Genomic DNA, 22,839 nt, shown 5'->3' on the forward strand with positions numbered 1-22,839 from the left:
TAACATTTTAAACTAATTTTCTGATTGGTCATCGATTACCCACCTCGAGAACGAAACACCTTGTATTCTTAAATCATAGAAACCACGATAGGTGGGCAAACGAAAGTAAAGTAATCGATGAGGGGGCGAATAGGAGGGCGGATGAGAGGGAGGAAGCTGTATAGAAAGGCCACACTTCCCGCGCCCACGCGAGAACCTGCATCCTTGTCATCCATCTCGGTCGGTCTCCGTATAGAATCTTATTATTTCTCATATATAGCCGAGGCTAGACCTTGGAAAGGAAGGATCGTGCCGAATCGGCGTTAATGGAAAAAGTAGGGTCAACGGGTGGTGCAACGTGGCTCCTCAGCATCGATTTGTCCGGTCACCACGCCACTGCACTCGTTGCAATTCGAACGCGGAACGATTGTAGCTCCGCTTACAAACGAGTTCGTGCCACTTTTGTTGCGAAATTAAAAAAAAGTTTGGATTTCGCTTTACGGAGTACAGAGTGAGAACGGCGGTGAATTTTGCGAGTTCTCTACAATCGCGAACTTACTCGCTGAGTTAGTTTATACAAAGCTATCGTGTTCGCTGTAACAAGAGTAGCGAGATTGTTAAGGAATTATTTATTGAAGAACTGAAATATTATTTTAACGGGTTAACGCTAATGGTAAATTGCAATTAAATTTTCACCAAGTGTATATAAAGTTAAGCCTATTTAACTTTTATGATATTCTAGAGGAAATTTACTTATAATTTAACAAATTAATTGCGCGCGAGAGACCTAAATACACGTTTCCGACATAGAGGTCGCGAAATAATTCGATAAAATAAAGTATGCTCCACGAAATATTGGTCAAGGCCGTACCTCGCTTCGGGGAGGACAGGATTCCTCTCCGGAGCGAGGATACAAAACTGTGATGACATCATGAATTGATCGGTCGTTATTTGTAAACCGATATATGCCGGTAATAAATAGTATTATTGTTCTCCATTGAAACTCGATCTGCCGCACGTGTACACACGAGGTGGACGAATCGTTTACCTGGTATTATCAGGTGAGATAATTGGCCCCCAGTGTCATATATACTTTTTGATATACCATTGAATAATTGAACGTGGAATCTATTGACTGAGAAAAAGAAGAGAGCGCGTGCCGTTTACAATGAAGCTATATGTCAATCGTGTAACACGCGTGCCATCAGCTGTAAGGAATTTTTTTTCGATACTTTGCTGCTGCAAGAAGCAATTCGTACACGAAACACAGCATATCTACAAGATCGATTTGAGAAAATCTGCAAGTTTAATATTTCTGACAATAAAATATGATTGGATTTATACAGCTGCGAGAAGAGAAAAGCAGTGTATTCTGTGAAAGATAATTTTTCCTCGTTCACAAGAAGCCGGTACGTGAGAAAGAAAGTGGCATTGAGGGGGACTATAAATGATATTTATAAAAAGAATGGCGATAAAAATTTTATAAAAAGTACCTTCTCCATGCCTTGTCTAAATGGAAAAACATTAATTAAATAGACAGAGCTGTGCATATATTTGCGAACCTTGTTTGTAACACTTATCTTATTTGCATCAAATAATTGCAAATCTCATCGTTTCTTTTATTGAGAAGCAAGCAAGAATAAGTGAAAATTCCTAACGTGCGATTCTTGAGTTTCATAATAAAATTTTTAATATCTCTCTCTCTCTCTCTCGTTTAGCTGAACTTTTAATTGGATCTCTTGTCGAAAAACAACTTCGGAAGAGATTAGCGTGTAACATAATTTCGTAGTTCTCCAAGTTGTTAATTTTTTTCCTCAATATATTTACCTGTGATAAAGCTGAGATGTATTACAAATCCGATATTGTTTGCCGAGCAATATCGATCTCAGTGAAGGCATAAGAGGAATTTCAATAGCCGCGCGTAGGATGAACCGGGCGACCGGAAATAACGCGGTTTCACTTGCCGCTTGTATAACCGGCAGTTATCGCATGAAAGTCTTGCTCCTTGGATCGTGCTCCTCATATTATAACACAATCGTTCATTGAGACCAGACTACAGTGATTCGCACGTTTTGCTCTTCTTTTTTCTCTTTTTCGCAATGAACAGTCTTCTTATTTTTTTTCCTTTAGACTTGCTTACGTCTGATTTGAAATTTTCAACGTTTGAGCTCACTCTAATGATAATGTTAGTAATATTAGTAAGGATAACAATTAAAGAATAATTTCGTACACGTTTCATTTCACTTTGCAGAAATTTATTCTCCATTTTCAAGCTTAATTCATTTAGTCAAAGATAATTATAAAATTAAATTTACTTTGTCAAGAGACTTTGGAGAGATTAAGGGATTTAATTCTTTTTAGGAATGATATCCTTAGGGATATCTTTAGCGAGCTGCAATTAGTTTTTCGATCCGTGAAATTACGTAAATATTAAGAAACAATGCTTTGCAAAATAAAACTCGCTTTCAAGAGCTGACCCTTTGATTACTGGAGCTTAAGCGCGTAAACCGGCATAAATTGCCGATTACCGTTGCAAACGACCACTTCCGTCGATGAAAGTAATTAAGCCCCGACGCGGCGTGGGCCGCATGACGGCATGGCGATAATTCTTGGTGAAGCTCCTCTCGCTCTCTTAGCTCATTACGTAAATCGCCGCATAGTAACTCTCCCTGCGAGCAAACGAGCGATGTTACACAAACGCGGCGGGATCCTCAATTTCCGTCGTATCGCAATAATTTGCCGGCATTCCACTGTGGCTTCTCCAACCGCGATGAACGAGTTTCTTGTGGTTGTACAAAGGTCGATTCATTGAGAAATCAGTTGTATCGAGTGTTCCACAAGTGAAAAATTCTAAAAGAACGAAAATCGTAAAAAATCTCTAATATATTGTACTTTAAATTATTTTTGAGATTCACTCGAGATAGCTCGTCTCTTCTGTTTTTCATTGTTAAAAATTTATTTCAGATTTACCGAAAGAATAATTGCGAATAATTACGTCGCGTTATTTATGAAATATCTTGTATTGCGAATGGCATGAATTACAAAAGAGTCTCAATTTATTATATCCGACTTTATTTAGACTCGATATTCGAGCTCCGAATTCCGATACTTGTGCAGAATCTTTTGGAGCAATTCCTTTTAGAGAATTGGCACGCGACTTAACGAGTCCGCTTGTAATGTTACATAACGAATTTCCCTAATACGATCAATGTGAAAACAGGCCTTTGAGCAAACTGTTTTTATGAACATTGATAGAATATTGGCTTCACCTTTGTTAGAAAAACTCTTGCTCACTTATAAATTTAATTTAACTGCAACCCGATGCTCTTTGTTTTTATTTTTCAAAACAAATGAAATTGTATTGGCATGATATTCGTAGAAAAAAAAATTGGTTTCAAGAGTTATTCAACGTTTACGTTTCTCTCCGCGTAAATTGTTGCACAATATAAAACACAACAATATAAAACAAAAAAATAGTTGAAGTTAACACGAAAATTATATTTAATTTTCCCTTCTTATGTTATTTACGAGAAATAGTTCCCAAATGAAATTATATCTCCCACTCATTTAGAAAACAAAAATTTTTTTATTAAAAATACAAACGCAAAAAAAAAAGTTTCAGATTTTTCCAATATAAAAATCTATTTTTTTAAATATAAAATCTATTTGCTCGATATATTTTATTTACTTCACCGTGTCATGTAAACATATCTCATATCTGTGAAAGTACTCTTTCACTTTTATATGAACGAATGTCATTTTGCTACTAAACAAATTAATATTGGATAGATATATTATCAGCGATAATATGTTATCAGTCGACTTTAATGATATCGTGAGAAACATTTAATTTTTGTTCTAATTAACATTCCGTTGAAAATTATGATATTAATGAATTTTCAATCGTAAATTAAATAATGAGAACAAAGAGTATGGAATGTACAATTTTTGATGAAATTTTCCTTTATATTCAAAAGAATATTTCAAAAAATGATAACCTATAATGACAAATAAATACATTTCTGAGAAATATCCATAATCTTGATAATCGCGAGATAAAAGTACTCGCATGAATCGAAGCATGATTGGAATCCTTCCATTCTTGACACTTTTATCTGCCGTATCAGACCTACAATATTACACGAAAAGAACGATAAGCGATCTCTCGAGGAACTTTGCTGAGTTCGACGAACGTCGACCGCACTAATTGGCGTAATTAATTGCAAACTTGATCGCGATGAAAGTAAGTGCTTACGTAAAAGCGAATTGTCGAGATGCGCCTTTGTGACTGACGACGAACGAGAGTTCTCAAAAGACGATAAAGATCGATTACCTCACGCGAAAGAGCGACAGTGAAATAATATTTAACGATTTTAAATGAGGCGAGACCGTGCAGTTGTCACCGGATTTTTGTTTTATATATTAGTCGAATAAAATTTGGAATCAGGCAGCCACGTTTAGCGCTAAACGTGACGCTAAATTTAGGGAGCGATGGCGGCTAAGTTTGGATCCGATTAACGTATTCGCGGTGTACAATTATCTCTTCTCGTATTGCAGCGATAATAATTTAGCGTTAGACTTTTTACGTTTAATATAATATCGCGAGAGAGAATCTAAAGCGACGTGAACGAAGCGAGTTGTTTTTATTTTTAATCGCACTTCACATTTCTTAGCATGCGTCATCCGCGGGATAAATTTGCTCGACATGGTATCGATTTCTAATAGACGTCTGAAACTCGTTTATTAGACATAGGCTCTTTATAGCTTGATTTGCGTAGTATGGCACTTACAAAGAGTGACATTTTATCGATCTTCGAAACGAAAACGTATTCCTATCTACCTATGATTTCATCTATTTATTATAAACTTTATTCTACTAGAATTTTTTATCGCGACACTTAAATCCGTTTCATTATCATACGCTTAAAAATAAAGGAGAATCAGAATACTATTTTCTTAAATAATCTCGCTATGTTCTTGCTAATTAAAATTTATTGTATGACAGATATCTTCAATATCGGCGGTCACAATCTCTAGATGGAGCCTACGAACAGAGACCGTTGTAATTCCCGCACAAATCAATCATTGTGAAATTATCAATGCTACTCGTTGGTATCAAAATTCCCTGCAGAGTATCGATTTAGAACTTTATTGAAATAATGATTTAACCCAATTAATTTAAGATATTAATTTAAATCAACTTTATCAGTATGTTTAATATAACCGAGAGAAATAATGATTTTGAACATCTCAATTAATTATCATTTTCTACAAATGCACAATAGCAATGTAAAATTCTTTTCTCAAAATTTATAAATTATAAAAATCTTGATTTTTTTCTTTAAAGAAGTGTTAAAAGATTTAAAGATTAAATAGTTTATTCGAGTGTAAATAAATAACGCTCATCTATATAATGAATAATAAATTATTGCAAAATTACTGCAATCTAAAATTATGTAATAATGAATATATAATCAAGTTTTCCGATATTTTCAGAGGTACGAAGAGTTAGAGAAACGGATAAAATTGTTCGTTTTGTGAAAATGTTTATTTCATAGGATTACAACAAAAAGTCAGTTAGGACAATATACGAAGTATTAAGCGGGTTTCTATCGTCTATAAACAGCGAGTTTCTATTTCGGAGTATAAAGTAATATCTCGTTATGCTTTGTACTCCATACCGCTTTTCTGTCTACTCTGCGAGTCTCTAAAGTTTATTCCTTTAAAGAATCGCAATGAAGTAGACGTTGACGAAACTTTACGAGCGCAATGCGAATTAGCGCAAAGTAGATTCGGTCAAAGTGCTTTTCGTCAAAATCAAGCTCGAAGATTTAGTCGCTAAAATTCAAAATAGGAAATCTATATAGATGACAAGAAGATATCCGCGAAGACAGAATGTCAACAATGAAAATGTTTAACGAGTTCATACCTGGCTGGTATGTGATTTTTAACACTTTGCGATCCGTGTGTTTATTACATTATCACATCATCTGATTATCGGCTGAAATAAATTAATTGTAAGTCCGATTATGATGCGAACTGAATCATGTATTTTTTTTATCGTAAACACTTACGACATAAAAGCATCTATTAAAGTACTTTTATTTTTAATTTTTATCTATGACAATTGCATGCAATATAATAATTGTATGTATTTGACAATAAAACTGATATTTTTAGGGCCATGGCACACCAAAAAATTTACTCAGTTAAACGTAAGTAGTAAGGAAATCAACACGTTTGATTTGTTATTGCTTATGCTATTGTCTTATGGTATCTACTGTCAATGGCCAATTTGCTTACTGCTTATATTTTACTGCTCAAGTTTGTTGTACCATGGTTATTATGTAATGGCATTGTGCCGTCGGCGGACCGCAAAGGGTTAATCTACAATGAAGCATGATATCAACGAGGAGCTTTACTGTCATGGCTCCCTCTGAAGATTGAAAGCTCACGAATACTTAAATCAATTTCGTGGCACTCAGATTGTACAGTTTGAATTCTACTTCGCGATAAAGTCTCTTCAACGTGCAATCAGGGTTTGTTCGGGGCACTTCTGGGCCTCTTCGGAGTGGCATACTTGACACACAAGAATCCGAAAATGATAAGCACAGTGACGATAATCACTCCGATGCCCAACCAAAATTCCCCTCGCACGTTTAACTTATCGAGGGCGATCTCACGTAGAGCCAACGCACCATCGGGTGGCTCGCACGCTGCCTGGATGATGATGTCCTGTCGGATCTGCTTACAATTGGCCAACTTTCCCACACTTTCGCTCTTGTGTAGACGCGGCAACAGCAGTGACATGGACCACTGCATTGGGCTGATCTGCTGATACCACGACGGCAGATTGTCCAGGTGCAGAGTCACCCCGCCGGCTAGGGTCATTTCGCCCAACACTATTCCAGCAATCAACGCCGCCAGATAGGTCCACTTGCACACGTGTGCGAAGAATGTGCAGATGAGGTGCTGCATTATCAAATACAGTAAACCGATGGCGAGGTAATTCCACATTGACATCAGGTTCTCGTCCGGCACAAGATGCAATCCCGACATTGCAAATGCTGGCGCTAGATATACCAGGTAAACCACACACCAGGACGGCACGCTGCAGATGAGCTGGAAATAAAATTTTCTTTGTACCTTATGCTGATAAAATTCGAAATTTTAAGAATCTAGGCTTACCTCTGCGAGAATGTACATGAATCGACCATAGAGTCCGTCTCTAATGTCCCTCTCCACATTCGGTCTGTTATTGGCTACGTCACACATTGCCAGGAGGCATAGCGGCCAGAAAAAGATACCCAAACTAGCGTAATGATAGCCTATTCTGTCTCGCAAATATAGATTTGATTCGCTGGCGATATCCCAGAATATTGCACCGAGTAAAACACTGATCGACGCGGAAATGACGATTTTCCGCAGCAGTCTTGTTAACGTCCACGGTTGACTGTAGATGAGCGTTCGTAACAATAGCGCGTACAGTTGTACAAATATATTGGGTCCGGGCATCGAAGGCGGAAGTGCGCCAGGTGGACCAGGATCGCTGATAGGAGGTAGCCTTGTTCTAGCTAACTCCGCCAAATGATCTATCCTCTGCGAGGACTCCAGCATCGCTTCCGCCGACAAGTCGTCCAGCGTTACTAAATCAACTAGAAAAGAGAGAGAATTCTTATATATATTATTTGTCATAAAAAAATTATAAATTGGTAAGAAACAATTATTTTTAGAAATAATTTTGTCAATAATATTAGCTGCATTTTCGTAGGATTTTAGAATTTAAGTAAAACAATTTTGTCACATACGATAGTAATCGGACGGATTCTTAAATGGCGGGCAGGGAAACTCGGCGAGGGCGAAATATGGCAGCATGTCTCTTCTAGGTCCGGAGTACATGACTCGTCCGCCGGACGTGAGCGCAACTCTCGATACCATCGTCAAGATCTCGTAAGTGGGTGGGTGTAGGGTCAAGATTACGAGACGTTGACCACGGCTGGCCCACTGTCTCAGATACTCGACCAGGAAGAAGGCATCGAAAATGTCCAGACCGTGCGTGGGTTTATCTAGAGCGAGGATGTGCGAGTCCTGAAGCAACCGGCAAGCGAGGGCTAGTCGTCGAGCCTCGGAGGTTGTCAAAGTGTTCACCAGGCAGTGTTTGGTCGCCTCCAAGCCGAGCTCCTGCAGAATAGCCTCAGCCTCGAGTGTGGTGGTATTACGGCCACCTCTCAGTAACATGTAAAAGCTGAGAGTCTGCTGAGCAGTCAGTCCGGGGCTAAGACCATTCTCCGTGGGCAGATAGGCGACGCGAGATCTATTTTGGTTGCAATATTAATAATAATTGAATCGATCGTTCCGAAAAAGACATTTATTATAAAAATGCTTCAGATATTCGAGAACAAATTATTAAAAATAATCTATTTGACTATATTCGGATATCCGGATCACCCAGATAACTCGGATTAGTATAAAGAGAAAAATGGAATTTAAGTAAAAAATCCAATTCAAATTAAACGATAATTTTTTATGCATGCAATATCTTTTAAAATGTATGATGTAACTAAAGATTGTTTGAGTAGTACGAAGAGAAGTGCAATCCATGGAGATTAAACATGAAGCAATAATTAAGTCGGCAATTGAAGCGATAATTGAATAATGAGTAACGTTCACCTTATTATTCACCTTATTATTCGACTCTATTTGTAAATTTGTATGTTAATGCATTCGCTAGTTACAGTCTGTTTCGCTAATATCGGTTACCGTTAGCCGTAGTTAATTAAATGTTTCTTTTCTTTGGATCATAGCCGGTGCTATGATCTAGAAAGGAACAAAGAATCAGTCAACTAAGTTGAAGCTGACTCATGTTAAACCAACCATAGATTTCTCATTTAACTACAATCCTTACATTTATGACTATGTCCAGTAATGTGGATTAATTTTAATTTTGATTCAACTCTTTCACTTTATCTCTATTTTTGTTTAATTTTTAGAACCAGATGAATAGTAAATTAAAGTTAATCTATATTAGTTGAGCATTAATCGTTTTCATTTTTTATATAAGCTTATATAAAATTTCGAGTGTAACTCGAAGTGAATATCGATAAAGAATAACCGCAACATTATTTTAATCGAGAAATTTAATTTGCGTATTCATTTTAAAAATGATAAATTTTACGCGGTGCAGATAACAAAGAAACGTTCCTTTATATATTTACAAAATAGTATTACCAATCGTAATACATTTAATGATTCATTGCCACGTTACAAGAAAGCGTACACGGTACACGTGCTACAAGGAGATTAGAAAGTACCTTAGGCTGCGTGCTGATACAGATCTTCCATTGAGCAAAATATCGCCCCTTTTTATCCGCCTCCTACCCGCAATCGTCTCAACAATCTGCGTGCCTTCCTTCTCGGTAGTCGCCATAATAGCCAGTACCTCGGCGGCGCCGGCCTCGAGGGTAATACCACGAAGAAGCGGCAATCCATCCGAACCTGAAGCTTCCACACCTCGCAGCTGTAGGTGAGGATGCTGCAGACATGGCATGGGTCTCAATGGCAGCGCGTAACCTTCCGGTCCAAGGATACCATGTCCTATAGAATAAACGTACGTCGCTCATGATACTTCAAATTTATTAAAATCCCATAATTTAGAAGACCGAAAGAATCGGAAGTTTTTTCAACGAACTAGGGCCTTTCGTAAAACTTTCGATTTAAGATCAATTCCACGAATAGATTCCACTAATAGAAGAAAAACTACAAGAAAGTGCATAAATTTCAGGATTTATGAATATAATATAAATAATTTTCAAGAATATTAAAGATAGTTTAAAAATAAAGAGACCAAGGCCTTACAAAATGACACTAATAAATACAAAGAAACATTCAAGTCCACGCAAGAAAAATAGAATAGATTATTCTGAGAAAAAGATCTTGCGTGGATGCTCCTTTTTATTAATTAGTGTTAAAGATAGTCACTTATTTTCGTCCATTGTTTTTTTTTTACCGTGCGCTATGTAACCGGGATCGATCGGCGCGATGCTGTGTCGTCGATTGGTCCTGACAGCACTTTGCAACAAATTAGCCTCGCTGGCACTCCTCAACCTCGGATGGTCTCTCGCGACAGTTAATTGTGAATGCGCTGGCTCCCTCGGGACAGCGTGAACATGCCTGAAATCCGGATCGCTTCTTGCTGAACGCATGATCGAGGTTGTATGCACCGGAGCACCTGCATGTCGAAGTAGAATTTGTAACACGTAATCCTGATAATCTTCAATTTTATCCAGTAACCCAAATTAAATTTTTAGAATAGTTAATTTAATAACTTATTTAAAATCTTCTAAAAATGAACATAGTTTTTTTCAATGAAAAATTGATTCACAGAAAGAACCATTTGACTGAAGTATCTAAAAATGTAGCTAGATATATAAATCTGAAAATAATTTTGTTGGACTGTCAAAATAATTATGTAGAACGTTCAAACTGATTGCTAGAATATCACGACTTTTTGCAATATTACTCATTATATTTTAATTTCCTAATTATTTGAGAAAATTGTCTGGTTACCTTAATTAGAATTCTCGTTAAAAATAAGCGAATTAGAATTTCCTGGTTAAATCTATTAAAATTGTGATAATCAAAATTCTGATTGATGATAATCAAAATGTTCTATAATAGTTCGTCCATTTTCAGACAGTCTATCAACCTAAATTTTTAGATATTTCAGTAAAATTGTTCTTTCCGTGTTGAAGAGTACAACAGAATAGTAATGAATTTAAAAAATGCAATCGATATCGAGTTCTAATTTAAATATCATCGTTCATACCTGCGTGCGACACACGTCGTCCTTCCTCGCTGGAATCGTAACCGCTGGAGCCGTCGCGATTCCGCGAGCTGGGCGGTAAGACGCGTGGCAAACCAAACTTCAAATACGTGTAAGAGTTGTTGGCCAACGGACTCTTGGGACCATATCGCGGATGCCGCAGTATGCTCTGCACCGTGGAGTCGCGCAACTGAAAGTTCCCGTACGGAAGGGGCGACTTCTCGGCGGAGCCGAGCGCGGAGTCCGTGAAGTCGGAGTTCAGGTTTTGCCTGCGGAATCGCGGAAATGCGTATACCTCACATTCATCGACATTCCCGTGTTTAATATCTATTCTTTGTATACAAGGTGTTTTTAGATAATTAGATGAGAGAAAAAGAGAGAGTTAATTACATGAATTAAAATGCGTTTTCTAGATGATGTGTGTAAATACGCTATTCATTCTTCTGAACCTCTACCGCGAATTATTATTATAAAGAAAAAAAATTAGAGAAATGACAGTGCGGTTTAAAGTATTGATATTTCCCGTTAATCATTATGTTCCGTAGTCACGCATGCTTGATAATACTCACTGACATTTAATATTTTTAACGATAATAATGATACCGTTGATATAATACATGAAAGTACATAGTATATTGTAAATCAACAAGTCCGATCGGCAATTCCTTTCATATGGGGAACAAAAAAGATGACACAGCAATGGACAGCATTCGCTTTGGCGTTTCGCCTCTGGTGAAACTTGAATTGGACGACGTACGGTGCGTATACGCGGATTATACGTTTGCACTTTAACTACAAGTAGTCACCTGTAAATCGACCATGCGTGTAGATCCTCGCTGGCCGGCGGCTCCAACCCCCTGGTGTCCAAAGCTCCCGGCACCGAGTACCTCCTCTCCAGCTCCCAGGCCTCCGAGCCCATATTTTCCGGTGGCTGCACAGAGATTGCGGATGCGACCGGTTAAATTTCTGCGAATTATTCCGAGATAACATAATATCTCTCTTTTTAATTACCACACTTTAAGGCAGAGGGGGAAAGTAAAGTAAAGACACGCTCTCTCTATTTTATCAGTTTCAGTTTCGAATTCGATCAGATTGTATCGATTAACCGAAGCAATTATGTTGCAATTTCAAATAAGAAAATACATCTTTTATTTCGAACAGAATCGATAGTTTTGATATGCATGAGATAGTATATTACCAGAGAGATAGTTCTATTACATATCCTTGGAAATTGTGATATTCTTTTTCAAAGGATCGCATAAAATATGCGGTAGACGTTTGTTGTTTAAACGAGCAAAATAAATTACATTGCAAATTTTTCGAAGAAAAAACTTTCGCGAACGTTTTTCCTCGCATGGAAGACCTCTGACACTTGGTATGAATTTATTGCTACTGCCGCCCTACAACAGGACGTCCGCACGAGATTGGATTTATTGCGCAACATGTCGGGAGGTTATTATTAAAGCCTCCCTGCGTACAGAATTTCTTTCGTGTATCCCACCGTGTATCTGCTTGACTCGTTCTGCAAAGTCCTGTAAGATCGAGTAACGTGCTCTCGGCTAACTTGATTTGACTCAAGCAAGCATCGAGTAATTTCAAAGGCGTGGCGGGATTATACGGGATACCGACGTTCTCAACAGTGTATTCCGTAACCGGATACAGCCGCATCCATCATCACGATTTCATGACGAATTTATGCTCATATCGTTTAATTTAAGTGATGAGAAAATCAAGAAGCAAAAGAGAAGCTATTTATCATCGAATACAGCTACATTAGATGAAAAAAGCTCTGATATGAAATTGCAACAAATAAAGAGTTATAATTTAAACAAGGATAATAATAAATAATTAGATTTTACTTTTCTACACAGAAGAAACAGTTTGCTGAACTAAAAACAGTTAAATACAGACCTGAAATAATTTCGTTAAATCATCAAAATAGTTATGTAAGAAATTCAAGCTTTTTGCAACGTTGCTTAAAACTCCTATCCGCATAATTATTTTGTCCAGCAAAATTATTTTCAGAGTGTCCGGCAAAATTTTTTAATACTTCAGCAAAATTTCTTTCCACGTCTTCAATATAGAATGCGTTTCGAAATATACTATCAAGACCGATAGTTTATAATGCATAGCAAGTACTCTCTAAATTTTTTGGAGTGAATCTTTTCTAAAAATATGAAATTTCACTGAACAGCGAAAATACTTTTAAGAAAATATCTTTTCAAGAGAGTCAGAAAATTTTCACACTTTTGAAATAAGATTCACTCCAAAGAATTTAAAGAGAATGTTATAAATATTCAGTATATTGTTAGTTGTTCTTAACATATTTTAGAACATACCAATCACTGTTCAAGAATGTTCGAATGATCATCCATTTCCTTTGTTAAATTACAATGCGACAACTCCGCGTGCAACGAATTTCCTTCTTTGGAATTTAACTCCGACTGTCTCGATAAATCGCACGCAATGTTCTACTGACTCTTCGGATTCTTCTCCCGACAGAAAACTGCAAGTATCCCGTAGTTCCCGCCGGCGAACAAAGAGGGATGGCTTCGTCGAATTTTATCGCGATGCAGCAAATTGTTCTTTGCCCATGGTTGATCGTCCATAAAGAACGGAACGTGCAGATTGCGGAGAATGTATCTTCCTGCTGGTACACGCCGTATAGTCATGGCATCTATAAATATCCACTGGATCTTTCACACATTTCTTTCTATATATCATAATTTTCTACCTTTCTACCTTTCTACATTTCGCTAAATCATTAGCAAATTCATGAATTTACATTTCTATAGAAATAGCTTGTTAAATATTACGTAGCGATTCGAGATTGGACGTCATTATTAGAATGTCAGTTTTAAGATTGTAAGATTGCTCGCTTTTTCCGTACACCAACATCAATTCCAACTCTACATAGAAGGCTGATGGATTGCGGCAAAAACCGCGATAGAGATAGTAATAGGTATGTATGCCGGAAATTACCGCCGGTGGCAATATCATGGCGTATAACAGTACGTTTAATGTCGCAATTATGAAAAGTGGCGCCGCAAAATGTCAGCTAGTTACTAGGCTCCAAATAGCCGGGAAATCGATAACTAACAGGTTTCCGTATTTCGCCTTCTTCTTATAAACAGCTATTCTGGATCGGTTGCTTTTATAAATCGTGGAGATCTAAATATTCGTTTATTTTCTTGCATAATATCTCACACTGTCGCGTACGTAGGCGATAATAACTTGTTAAGTGTCATTACATCATGAACTTTCTCTATATACAAGGTCTTCTACAGCTTTAATTTGTCATATCTCGGAATTGTATAACGTGGACTGATAAGATATCAGGAATAACGGTAATCAAATCCATTGAATTAAATAATATTTTTATTATTTTTAACTTCCATGTACGTCGAAATATAAATCACATTTCTGTAATTAATTTCGCTATTCTATAGTTAAATAAAGAATGTCTATATTAACATATACTTACAATTAGTAAATATAATGATAAACTATGAGATTTAATCAATTATTTTTTTTTGTTAAATTGTTTAAATTGTTTAACTCTATATTAAGTAGAAGCAGTGGTAATCTATAGAAATAATTAAAAATAAATCTCAAATTGGATATAATTTGATATTAAATTTAATGATATGGAGATCTTTTTTTTGTGATTCGATTAGCTTTCAACTTTTCACGTACCTAAAATAGATTGACTCAAGTTCACGTTTTAAAAATCCTATTCTTAAATAATTACTGCATGTCATTTTATTCTATCTTTTATTCCAACGGATATTTTGTTTCTTTATTATGACTAGAGTATTTATAGTCGGTTCTTATATTAAAATCATTTTAAAAACAGTCTTAAGATGCCATATGCTAATCACAGAGCTGTATTAGTGTCTTAAATCTAAAAATTATTTAAGATAGTCTTAAAATAAGGAAAAACTATGAATACTAGTCTATATATATATATTTTATCTTTTACTTCTTTTTTGAGAAATTTTATATCTTTTATCATATTATTTTCTATTTTTCTTATACTATTTTTTTTCATATTCGTATTTATAGAATGTGTCTGTTTCTTGCATGAGATATAACTGCGTATTTTAATTTTTCGCAAAAATTTAATTTTATCGTTTTTTATCGTTTAATCACAGTCTAATTTTATATATATATATGTTACTTTCCGCATTCCGCATTGCGGCTCGTCGTGTTTTACCGGGGCTCATCAGGGACTCATCACCGTTATCGACTCGTGCCAGGAGTTTTATAGCACTAGGAAGGCGCTCGCAGGAGGATGAATATCATCGTTTGCGTGGGGACATGTGTACACTTATGCCTCGAAGGAAGCGAACGCAGCATCCCATTTAACGGTTGGTGTTCGCGACCTAAAAAGGCGCACGTAGCACCTGTTTCATTGCCATTGACGTACGGCAACTTTTAATGGCTTTTCGCGAACACGTATGTACACTTCGACGCTTTAAAATGCATTCCATACCGGATGTTCGAACAATACAATATGTTGTCCACAATCTTGTTTTTTAAGAGACCGTAAGCCTATACGAAATTTACCAATCATAATTTATTTTTCTCATATTTAACTGTGATTAATCAATTTCTTGAGGCTTTACGACTTACGGCCTCTTAAAGCAAGATTGTGGACAAGGTAACGCTCTTCCGAAAAATATTCGGGATAAAATTCTAAAATTCGTTTATTAGACTACTTTACAGAATATAATAAAATACAGAATATAATATAATAAAAAATTTCGATATTACGATCTCTGATTATCATATATAAAATCATAGAGACTAGGCGCACGATTAATGTATGTACTAGGTAGCAAGCTATGACGTCATTTTGACGTCAAGTTAATTATTTTAATTATTTATTAATTAATCTTTGAATTATTGACGTCATGTTATTTATTTAAGATGTAATAATGATGTTATCTTTATGACCAATTATTATAATGGCATTTATTTATCTATTTTACAATACATTTACAATATCATATTTATTGACGTCGAATGATTAGTCGATGATTAATAATGTTATTAGTGAATTAATAACAACGTCATTCATTTATGCCATTTATTATCAATAACACGAAAATAATAATATATTTTCGATGTCGATTTATGATTATATGATTGTGATAAATCCACGTCATTTTTGTCAAAGGAAGAACTAATTAATGATATCAAATAGACAACCCATTATTAAGAAACATATAAAAATCAACAAAAAATCAAGATAGCTTTATTTTTAACATTATTCAATAAACAGTCAAATTTTGTAACAAAAAATTATCATTTTGACTTTCATGAAGTCAAAATAAAATCATATCGATTTTCTCTTTATTTGGTATGTTCTTTGGAGATATTTACATACTTGCGAGTGCACGTTTTAAAATTGTGGAGAAGCCACGCAATAGAAAGTATTTTTACAACCTATAACGAGAATAAAAGACTACTTCCCACGTAAAAAAAACAATGTCGTTAATCTTAGATGCTATGAATATTAACGACCTCCATTATTCTTTCATCGAAGAGCAAGTCCCATCGTATTCTGAGCATCGCCCTAATAAATTTCAGAGCAAACATGTACTCGAAGACACTTTACATACGCGATATGTTCTGGACTGTCAAAGGACGATTAAATTAATCAGAGATATCTCTTCTTGTCTGTGAGAGAGGCTCGACCTTGCTCTCGATGGAAATGTAAATCGAACAACGTCGCAGATCAATTATTTCAAACTGCTTGCGAAACGCACGCCAAGAAACGCATAAACCATCTGCTTCATTGCTTTGGTGCAACAACAGGTTTTAATTTGTCTTCACGTTTGTCGTATGCATTCACATTTCCGAGTTCCACGCGAGTGTGAAAACGTATCGGGTGTTCAGCGAATACACATCAAGTACAATACATCTATTGAACTGTCGCATTGTAATTCTACAAAATTGTTAACATATAAATTGTCAAAAATAAATTGTCAGCACTTAATAATGACAATCTTTTTTGCATAATATATTAGATTTAACTCTCAACTACAGTTATAAAAACTACACGGACAGAATTGTCTCTTAAAATTTATCCTGAAAATATATTATAGTAGTTGTCGTATTGGATTGTCCGGAAAGTTCGTGACGATTTTGAAGGAAAATTGAAATGCAGAAGATTTAAATTTTAGTATACATTTATTAAATTTAAATGTTTTGCGGCACGAACTTTCCGGACAACCCAATACAATATAATATTTAAAAAATTTTTATCATGCATTTCAGTAAAATCAATCAAACTTATTATATATTTTATTGTAGTTTTATTAATAAAGAGAAATTTACATAAAATTCTTCGAAATACAATGTTGTCCCAGGATTATTATATTTTCAGGATAAACTCTAAGAAAAAATTTTCTTCGTGTACATGTAAGTTTTCAAAGAATTGGGAAAAGATAAAGTAAGTTAAACCGAGATTAAAGTTATCATTGGTGGAGCAGGATCTTACACAAATTTTGCAGTTTTTTAGAGAGAAAGAGAGAGAGAGAGAGAGAGAGAGAGAGAGAGAGAGAGAGAGAGAGAGAGAGAGAGAGAGATATTAAACATCCACCGTCATAATCGAGTACACTATATCCTGCTTGTAGAATATTCTCATGTATAATAATCTTGTAACAGATGCGATTTGTTGGCGTATTACTAAGATTTAATATCACATCATCGCAGATGTTACGTTTACGTCCTCCGAGTGGAATGCGTAGAATTATATAATCCGTTTTAGCGCGAGCGGTTTAGAATCACATCTCGGATGATACACGATGCACATTTCTTAGTTACCACAAATGCTGACGGAACGACATTTTTTTTCTCTCGCCCCGGAATCTCCCGTTAGAAGTGACTCATCAGCGAATCCCTTGAAATTGAGCTGGCTCAGGTACAAGAATGTTCATGCCGCGTGAGAACTGGCAAGATTGAAATCGCACACTATATCTTATCGAAAAAAAAAAAAGAATGCTCGCGCAGAGCACAACTGCCAACACGTCGTTTGACGGAAGTTATAATTTTCTTCGCAGAGAATGTAAGTAACACACATACACACACACACACACACACACACACACACACACACACACACACACACACACACATACAAAATTATTTTGTGAAAGATAGAAAGAATGCTTGCTAATGTTAATTTTAGCGACAGAGTTTTCATTAATTTCCCTTTATGAGAAACGCGAATAAGTAGCAAAATATTCTTTCAAAAGCGGATATGAAGCGCGCGTAATTTTACTGCTAGATATAAATGTTGGATGATCAAGCAGAATGTTGTGTCATACGATGCCGTATGTACGTTAGATTAATTCGCACAAAAATAGCTATTATATCTTCCACGGTGCCGTCAGAATGAGAACTAGAGATGTAACACGTGTTCATCGGTGAAGTCATCAGCGGATCAACGGATCAACGGATCGTCGCTATGAAACTCCTTGCGCTATACATTTGCAAACAGCTGACATTTTTAACACTGACAAGAAATAACGGTACAGTATTATACGAAATCCAATAAATAACATTCTTTTCCTCAACGGAACGGCCGAACATTTTTGTATTTTTAATTTTCGAAGACTCGTCTAAATTGATGTCTATATCCGCTGAATATATTCAAGATATTTACATTCATTAAAATATAAAATGAAACTTAAAAATTCAAAAAATGAAACATTTTTTTTAATTTCTCAATATACAAAATACTAAATATTTCATATAGTGAGAATGTGATTAGAATATATAAAGGAAATAAAGTGATAAGAAAATTGTAATTCTAACAAAAAATTTACAAGTTGGAGCCGATGAAAGATTTATTTCTGGATGTGGCACAACCTCTTAGTCGCAGTCACGGGTGTAAGTTCACCTGGGTCTCCGTGTCACAGCTACAACGGTCGACCAATGAGATGTTCCCGCATGAACAGTATTTAATGTACCCGCATATGAAAGGAGAAAGAGCCTGCAGGTTTACAAGTACGATTGCGTCGACATCTGCAATGACAATGGACATAGTTCCCGCTGCACGTCGAGTAGTCCTTGCTTGGTCTCACGATCGTGCGTAGAATGATTTAACCCACACGTGATTACGGATGCGAAACATCGTGGACTTGGCCAACACCTTTCTTAGAGAACATCTTGAAAACAATAAGTCGAGATAAAAATTTATTTTGTAATTAATATATCCAGCATCTCTAAAAAAAGAAAAAGAAATGTCCATGATTTAACGATATTCACTTTACAATTTTTATTCGAAAAATTCTCAAAAGTATAAATTAATCTTTTCCAGGCAATCGGATCTCTTCAATGATAAACACTTCAAGTGTGTTACCCAATATTCGAATAATTGCGTTCACATTAATGTGACAAAACTATGTCGCGATGATACCCTACGTCCTTTTCAATTTGCGTAATACGGTCATTTTTGCGACGACCGATAACCGCCTCTTGCAAGGCCCAGTTAACTGTTCATTTGCATATCCCGTTTCTGCAACAGTTGTATCAAGCGACGACCGTGCATTTTCGCGGTATGAATTTACCATTAAACGTCACTCCAGTCATGTTCGTTGCGGCTTTTTGCCGGCTTTTGCACGCGCGTGCAACTGAATCGACTAATACATAGTATGAGAAGGAAAGTGCGGATATGGCTGCAGAACGATATATTCGTAAAGGCCGGCGAGATGATACGCTCGGAAAAAACGGACCTGCTGCATGTGCCTATTGCGCGCAGCTGAGCATGTCGAAAGCAGGCGGAAAGTGATGTCTAATATTTCGCGGATGGTGTATGTATCTGTAGTCTATCCTTGCGCGCGATACCTGGAAAAATCGCCGGTCGCGTGATCGTTCTTATGACGAATTTATATCGCAATTCTGAATCCGCGGTCACGGTGTTTATAATACAATTTAAGGGGTAAGTGGTTGAAAACGAGAACGTTTGCTCGGCAATGCAGATACATGCGATCTTCATATAACTAAGTATTTTCCTAATCTCTATTTTTGTGCATTTTAGCAAAGTTTCTTAGATATTCACATATTCCTCGATCATCACTATTTATCGAATATCTTATCTCAGATGAAAAGCGTTCAATGAGCTGGAAACAAATTGAAATCTTTTAAGCTGCGTAGCTAAAATAAATTGATTTTAATTTTTTATTACATGCAAATGGATCATACTTGCGATTTACGTCAGATAAGTGAAAATTGGAAACTACAATCGCGGAACGTCTCTACTTATTTAGGATCCCTCAGCTCTCAGCGAACGGAAATAATATCTCGATTTCATGATCTCCAGAATCTACTGTGAGACTATCCCACGCACTGATTTCTATAGCCATGTTTGTACGCCAGTGAACCGTGCACGCGTGTCCGTGTGTACCTAAATAAAGTACACTATGACCTGAATTGTTACAGTGTTACAGCCATAATTACCAGTACACGCAATGCGATGAAAGTCTACCGAAAACCGTCGACCCACATAACGCAGGTATCTCAAACGATCCGAAGTGTGCACTCATGGTTAATTATCTCGATTAATTAAACGTCAGCATTCCCGAGATTATAGCTTTATGAAGAAGAGATCGTGTTCGTCTATTTCACCTCTTACATCTGCTCCCAACATTTCTTAATAAGAGAAGTGGCACAAATGTTCTTCTTAAAGGAAAAATTTAATGTAATTTAATGTCATTCAATGTAATTTCAAAAATTAATTAAAAAACTTTTTATTTGAAGAATAAAAAAAGTAATTTGGAGAAATGCAATTTATATTTATAAATAAAAATATTTCAATATCACTGGTACACTGAAAGAAAAAATTGGCTGCTGCAGCAAATTAGATGGTAAATATGCCATTTAAAAATTGGCTGCTGTAACCAAAAATTGACTGCCGCAGCCAATTTTAAAATGCTGTGCCATCTAATTTACTACAGCCAATCTTTTTTTCAGTACATAGTTAATATTAACTATTTACGTCTTACATGATCAAACAGAATGTAGATGGAAAGTATTTACGTTGCCATTCTACAAATAATAAATACGCAACGTTCAATCATAAGAAAATTAGACAGCGGCTGAATAGCGGCCGATAGTACTTTTACTATTTCATTATAAGCGATGATGGGCATTATCAGGCCATAAAGCTTCATCGAAGAATGCAGGATATAAGCGTGCGCGCGCGAGGTCAGACTTTTCAATATTCCATCGAAGCAATCGCTACACCTCTCCTCTCACTTCCCTCTCCCACTCCCCGCGAATGGAGGAAGACGAAAAGGTAGGAAGATCCAATTGAAATTGCAAATCAGTTGAATCACCGTGTAAGGAATCACCGTCGAAGAGCGCTCCTATGCGCTCGTTAAAATCTCCCGGCGTGACTCCATGATTTCGTCGAGATAGGTACGGCCTTAGTGGCGCGCGCCGTTAAATCTCAAAATGAAAATCTCGGCAAACTCGCGATATGATTATGTATTCGAAATATATATTCGCCGTGTCCGATCGAAGTGAACGGATTGACGAGGATTGAACCCTCTCACCTTTCCACTTCGCGATTGCTAGAACCTCGGATACATTAATGTGGAAACGCGCGAAGGAAGTAACGACGCAAAACGCTTTTGCTTTTTATTAAAGGAAATGAAAGGAAACACGCGCGCGCGTCTTGAGAAATCTGAATAAAGATACTCATATCTTTAGCAAAAGAAGAAGAGAGAAGGAGAGGAAAAGATGAAGAAGGTATAAACAGACACTGAAGACTTAGCACTTTGTATTGAATTAAATTGTACTGGCATAGCGGAAATTTAATTCAGTGAGTAACTATTCCGTTATTCGTATTTAATTAATTTAAAAGTTAAACGAATATTTAAAGGGAGAATGGTACATCAGAAAATTTGTGTTTAAAAAAAGAGGTTTCAAGTTTACCAGAATCTGGGCCAAAAGGATATCCGGCGGTTCCGGTATATTTCTTTCAATTGCTTAAATAGGGTACTTGAACAAAAATACAGTCCATTATTTTTCCTGTGAAATCCGAGAAAGAGAGCTCTTGAGTAATGTCTCACTGCTCGACATAAATCGGACGCTTTCAATGTTTGTGAATAATCGAATAATAATCCGTCCATTGAGGAAAGTAAAACATTATCTTTGTATGTAATACGAGTGGAAGCAGCGATTTTGCGCGCACACATGATAGAAAACTATGCTACCGCAGTTAAAATGTGACGAAATACAACGCAACGTACTGCATCATTTTGTAACACAAAGTATTTCACAAAAGAATTATTTATTTGACATGAAAATATGGAAAAACTGCTATCTTTAGTAATAAAATTAAATTCTGTTGAACTATTACCGGTACGCATGAATAATTAATAATTGTATTAATAATTAAGTTATAAATTTAAATTTCTTCTTTTTTTTATTAGTTTACACTTTCGTTATATCACGCACGCGATTCCTCATCAAAATAAATAGATGATAATTTCATTAATAATTCTTTTAATATAAAAAGCGAGGAAATAGTTATCTCAGGTTTATGCAATCGCATTTTCATGGATCGTTTTGTTAGTGGATCACATGTTTTCCTCAAAAAAAAAATACAAATGGAACATTTTATGTGAAACGAACGCTATATGTGAGCTTTTAATTCACGGTTCAATGACAGGGAACCTGATTTTGTATAATAAGAAAGACTCGCCAATACAGTGAAAGCAACAAATGATTAGCAACCCTGCCGTTACTACTTTTTCGAAGGTTGTCGATCCGCTCTTTAGAGTTCGAAGAATTTTCTAAATGCGTTTTCGTTTCAGAAAGTGACAATTTCCAGCATGCTCTATAATTAGACACACACACGATACTCTCATCACGTGCAAACAATTTTTCCATCTTTGACTAATTATACTATTACTCCGAAAAATATGCGGACTTAATAGATCTTCGAATATGAAGATATTTTTCTTGTTTCCTTCAAATGTAAAATGAAAAATGTTTTACCTTATTAATTAAACATATTC

The 22,839-nt window shown here is 36.0% G+C and overlaps 1 protein-coding gene across 1 annotated transcript in view; it reads right to left on the bottom strand.

Moving 5' to 3' along the window:
- Positions 1-6,252: 6,252 nt before the first annotated feature.
- LOC108688364 (ATP-binding cassette sub-family G member 5) overlaps positions 6,253-22,839 on the bottom strand; it is a 17,478-nt gene continuing 891 nt past the window's right edge. Inside the window, exons 2-8 of the mRNA XM_018194601.1 lie at positions 11,608-11,732; positions 10,805-11,070; positions 9,986-10,207; positions 9,291-9,573; positions 7,788-8,293; positions 7,168-7,634; positions 6,253-7,101 (exon numbers count right to left, since the gene is read on the bottom strand). Of these exons, the coding sequence (XP_018050090.1) occupies positions 6,514-7,101; positions 7,168-7,634; positions 7,788-8,293; positions 9,291-9,573; positions 9,986-10,207; positions 10,805-11,070; positions 11,608-11,720 (2,445 nt within the window). The 5' untranslated portion in view covers positions 11,721-11,732 and the 3' untranslated portion in view covers positions 6,253-6,513. The remainder of the gene's footprint in view (positions 7,102-7,167; positions 7,635-7,787; positions 8,294-9,290; positions 9,574-9,985; positions 10,208-10,804; positions 11,071-11,607; positions 11,733-22,839) is intronic.

Source organism: Atta colombica, unplaced genomic scaffold, assembly GCF_001594045.1.
Source record: "Atta colombica isolate Treedump-2 unplaced genomic scaffold, Acol1.0 scaffold229, whole genome shotgun sequence".
Classification (NCBI taxonomy): Eukaryota; Metazoa; Arthropoda; class Insecta; order Hymenoptera; family Formicidae; genus Atta; species Atta colombica.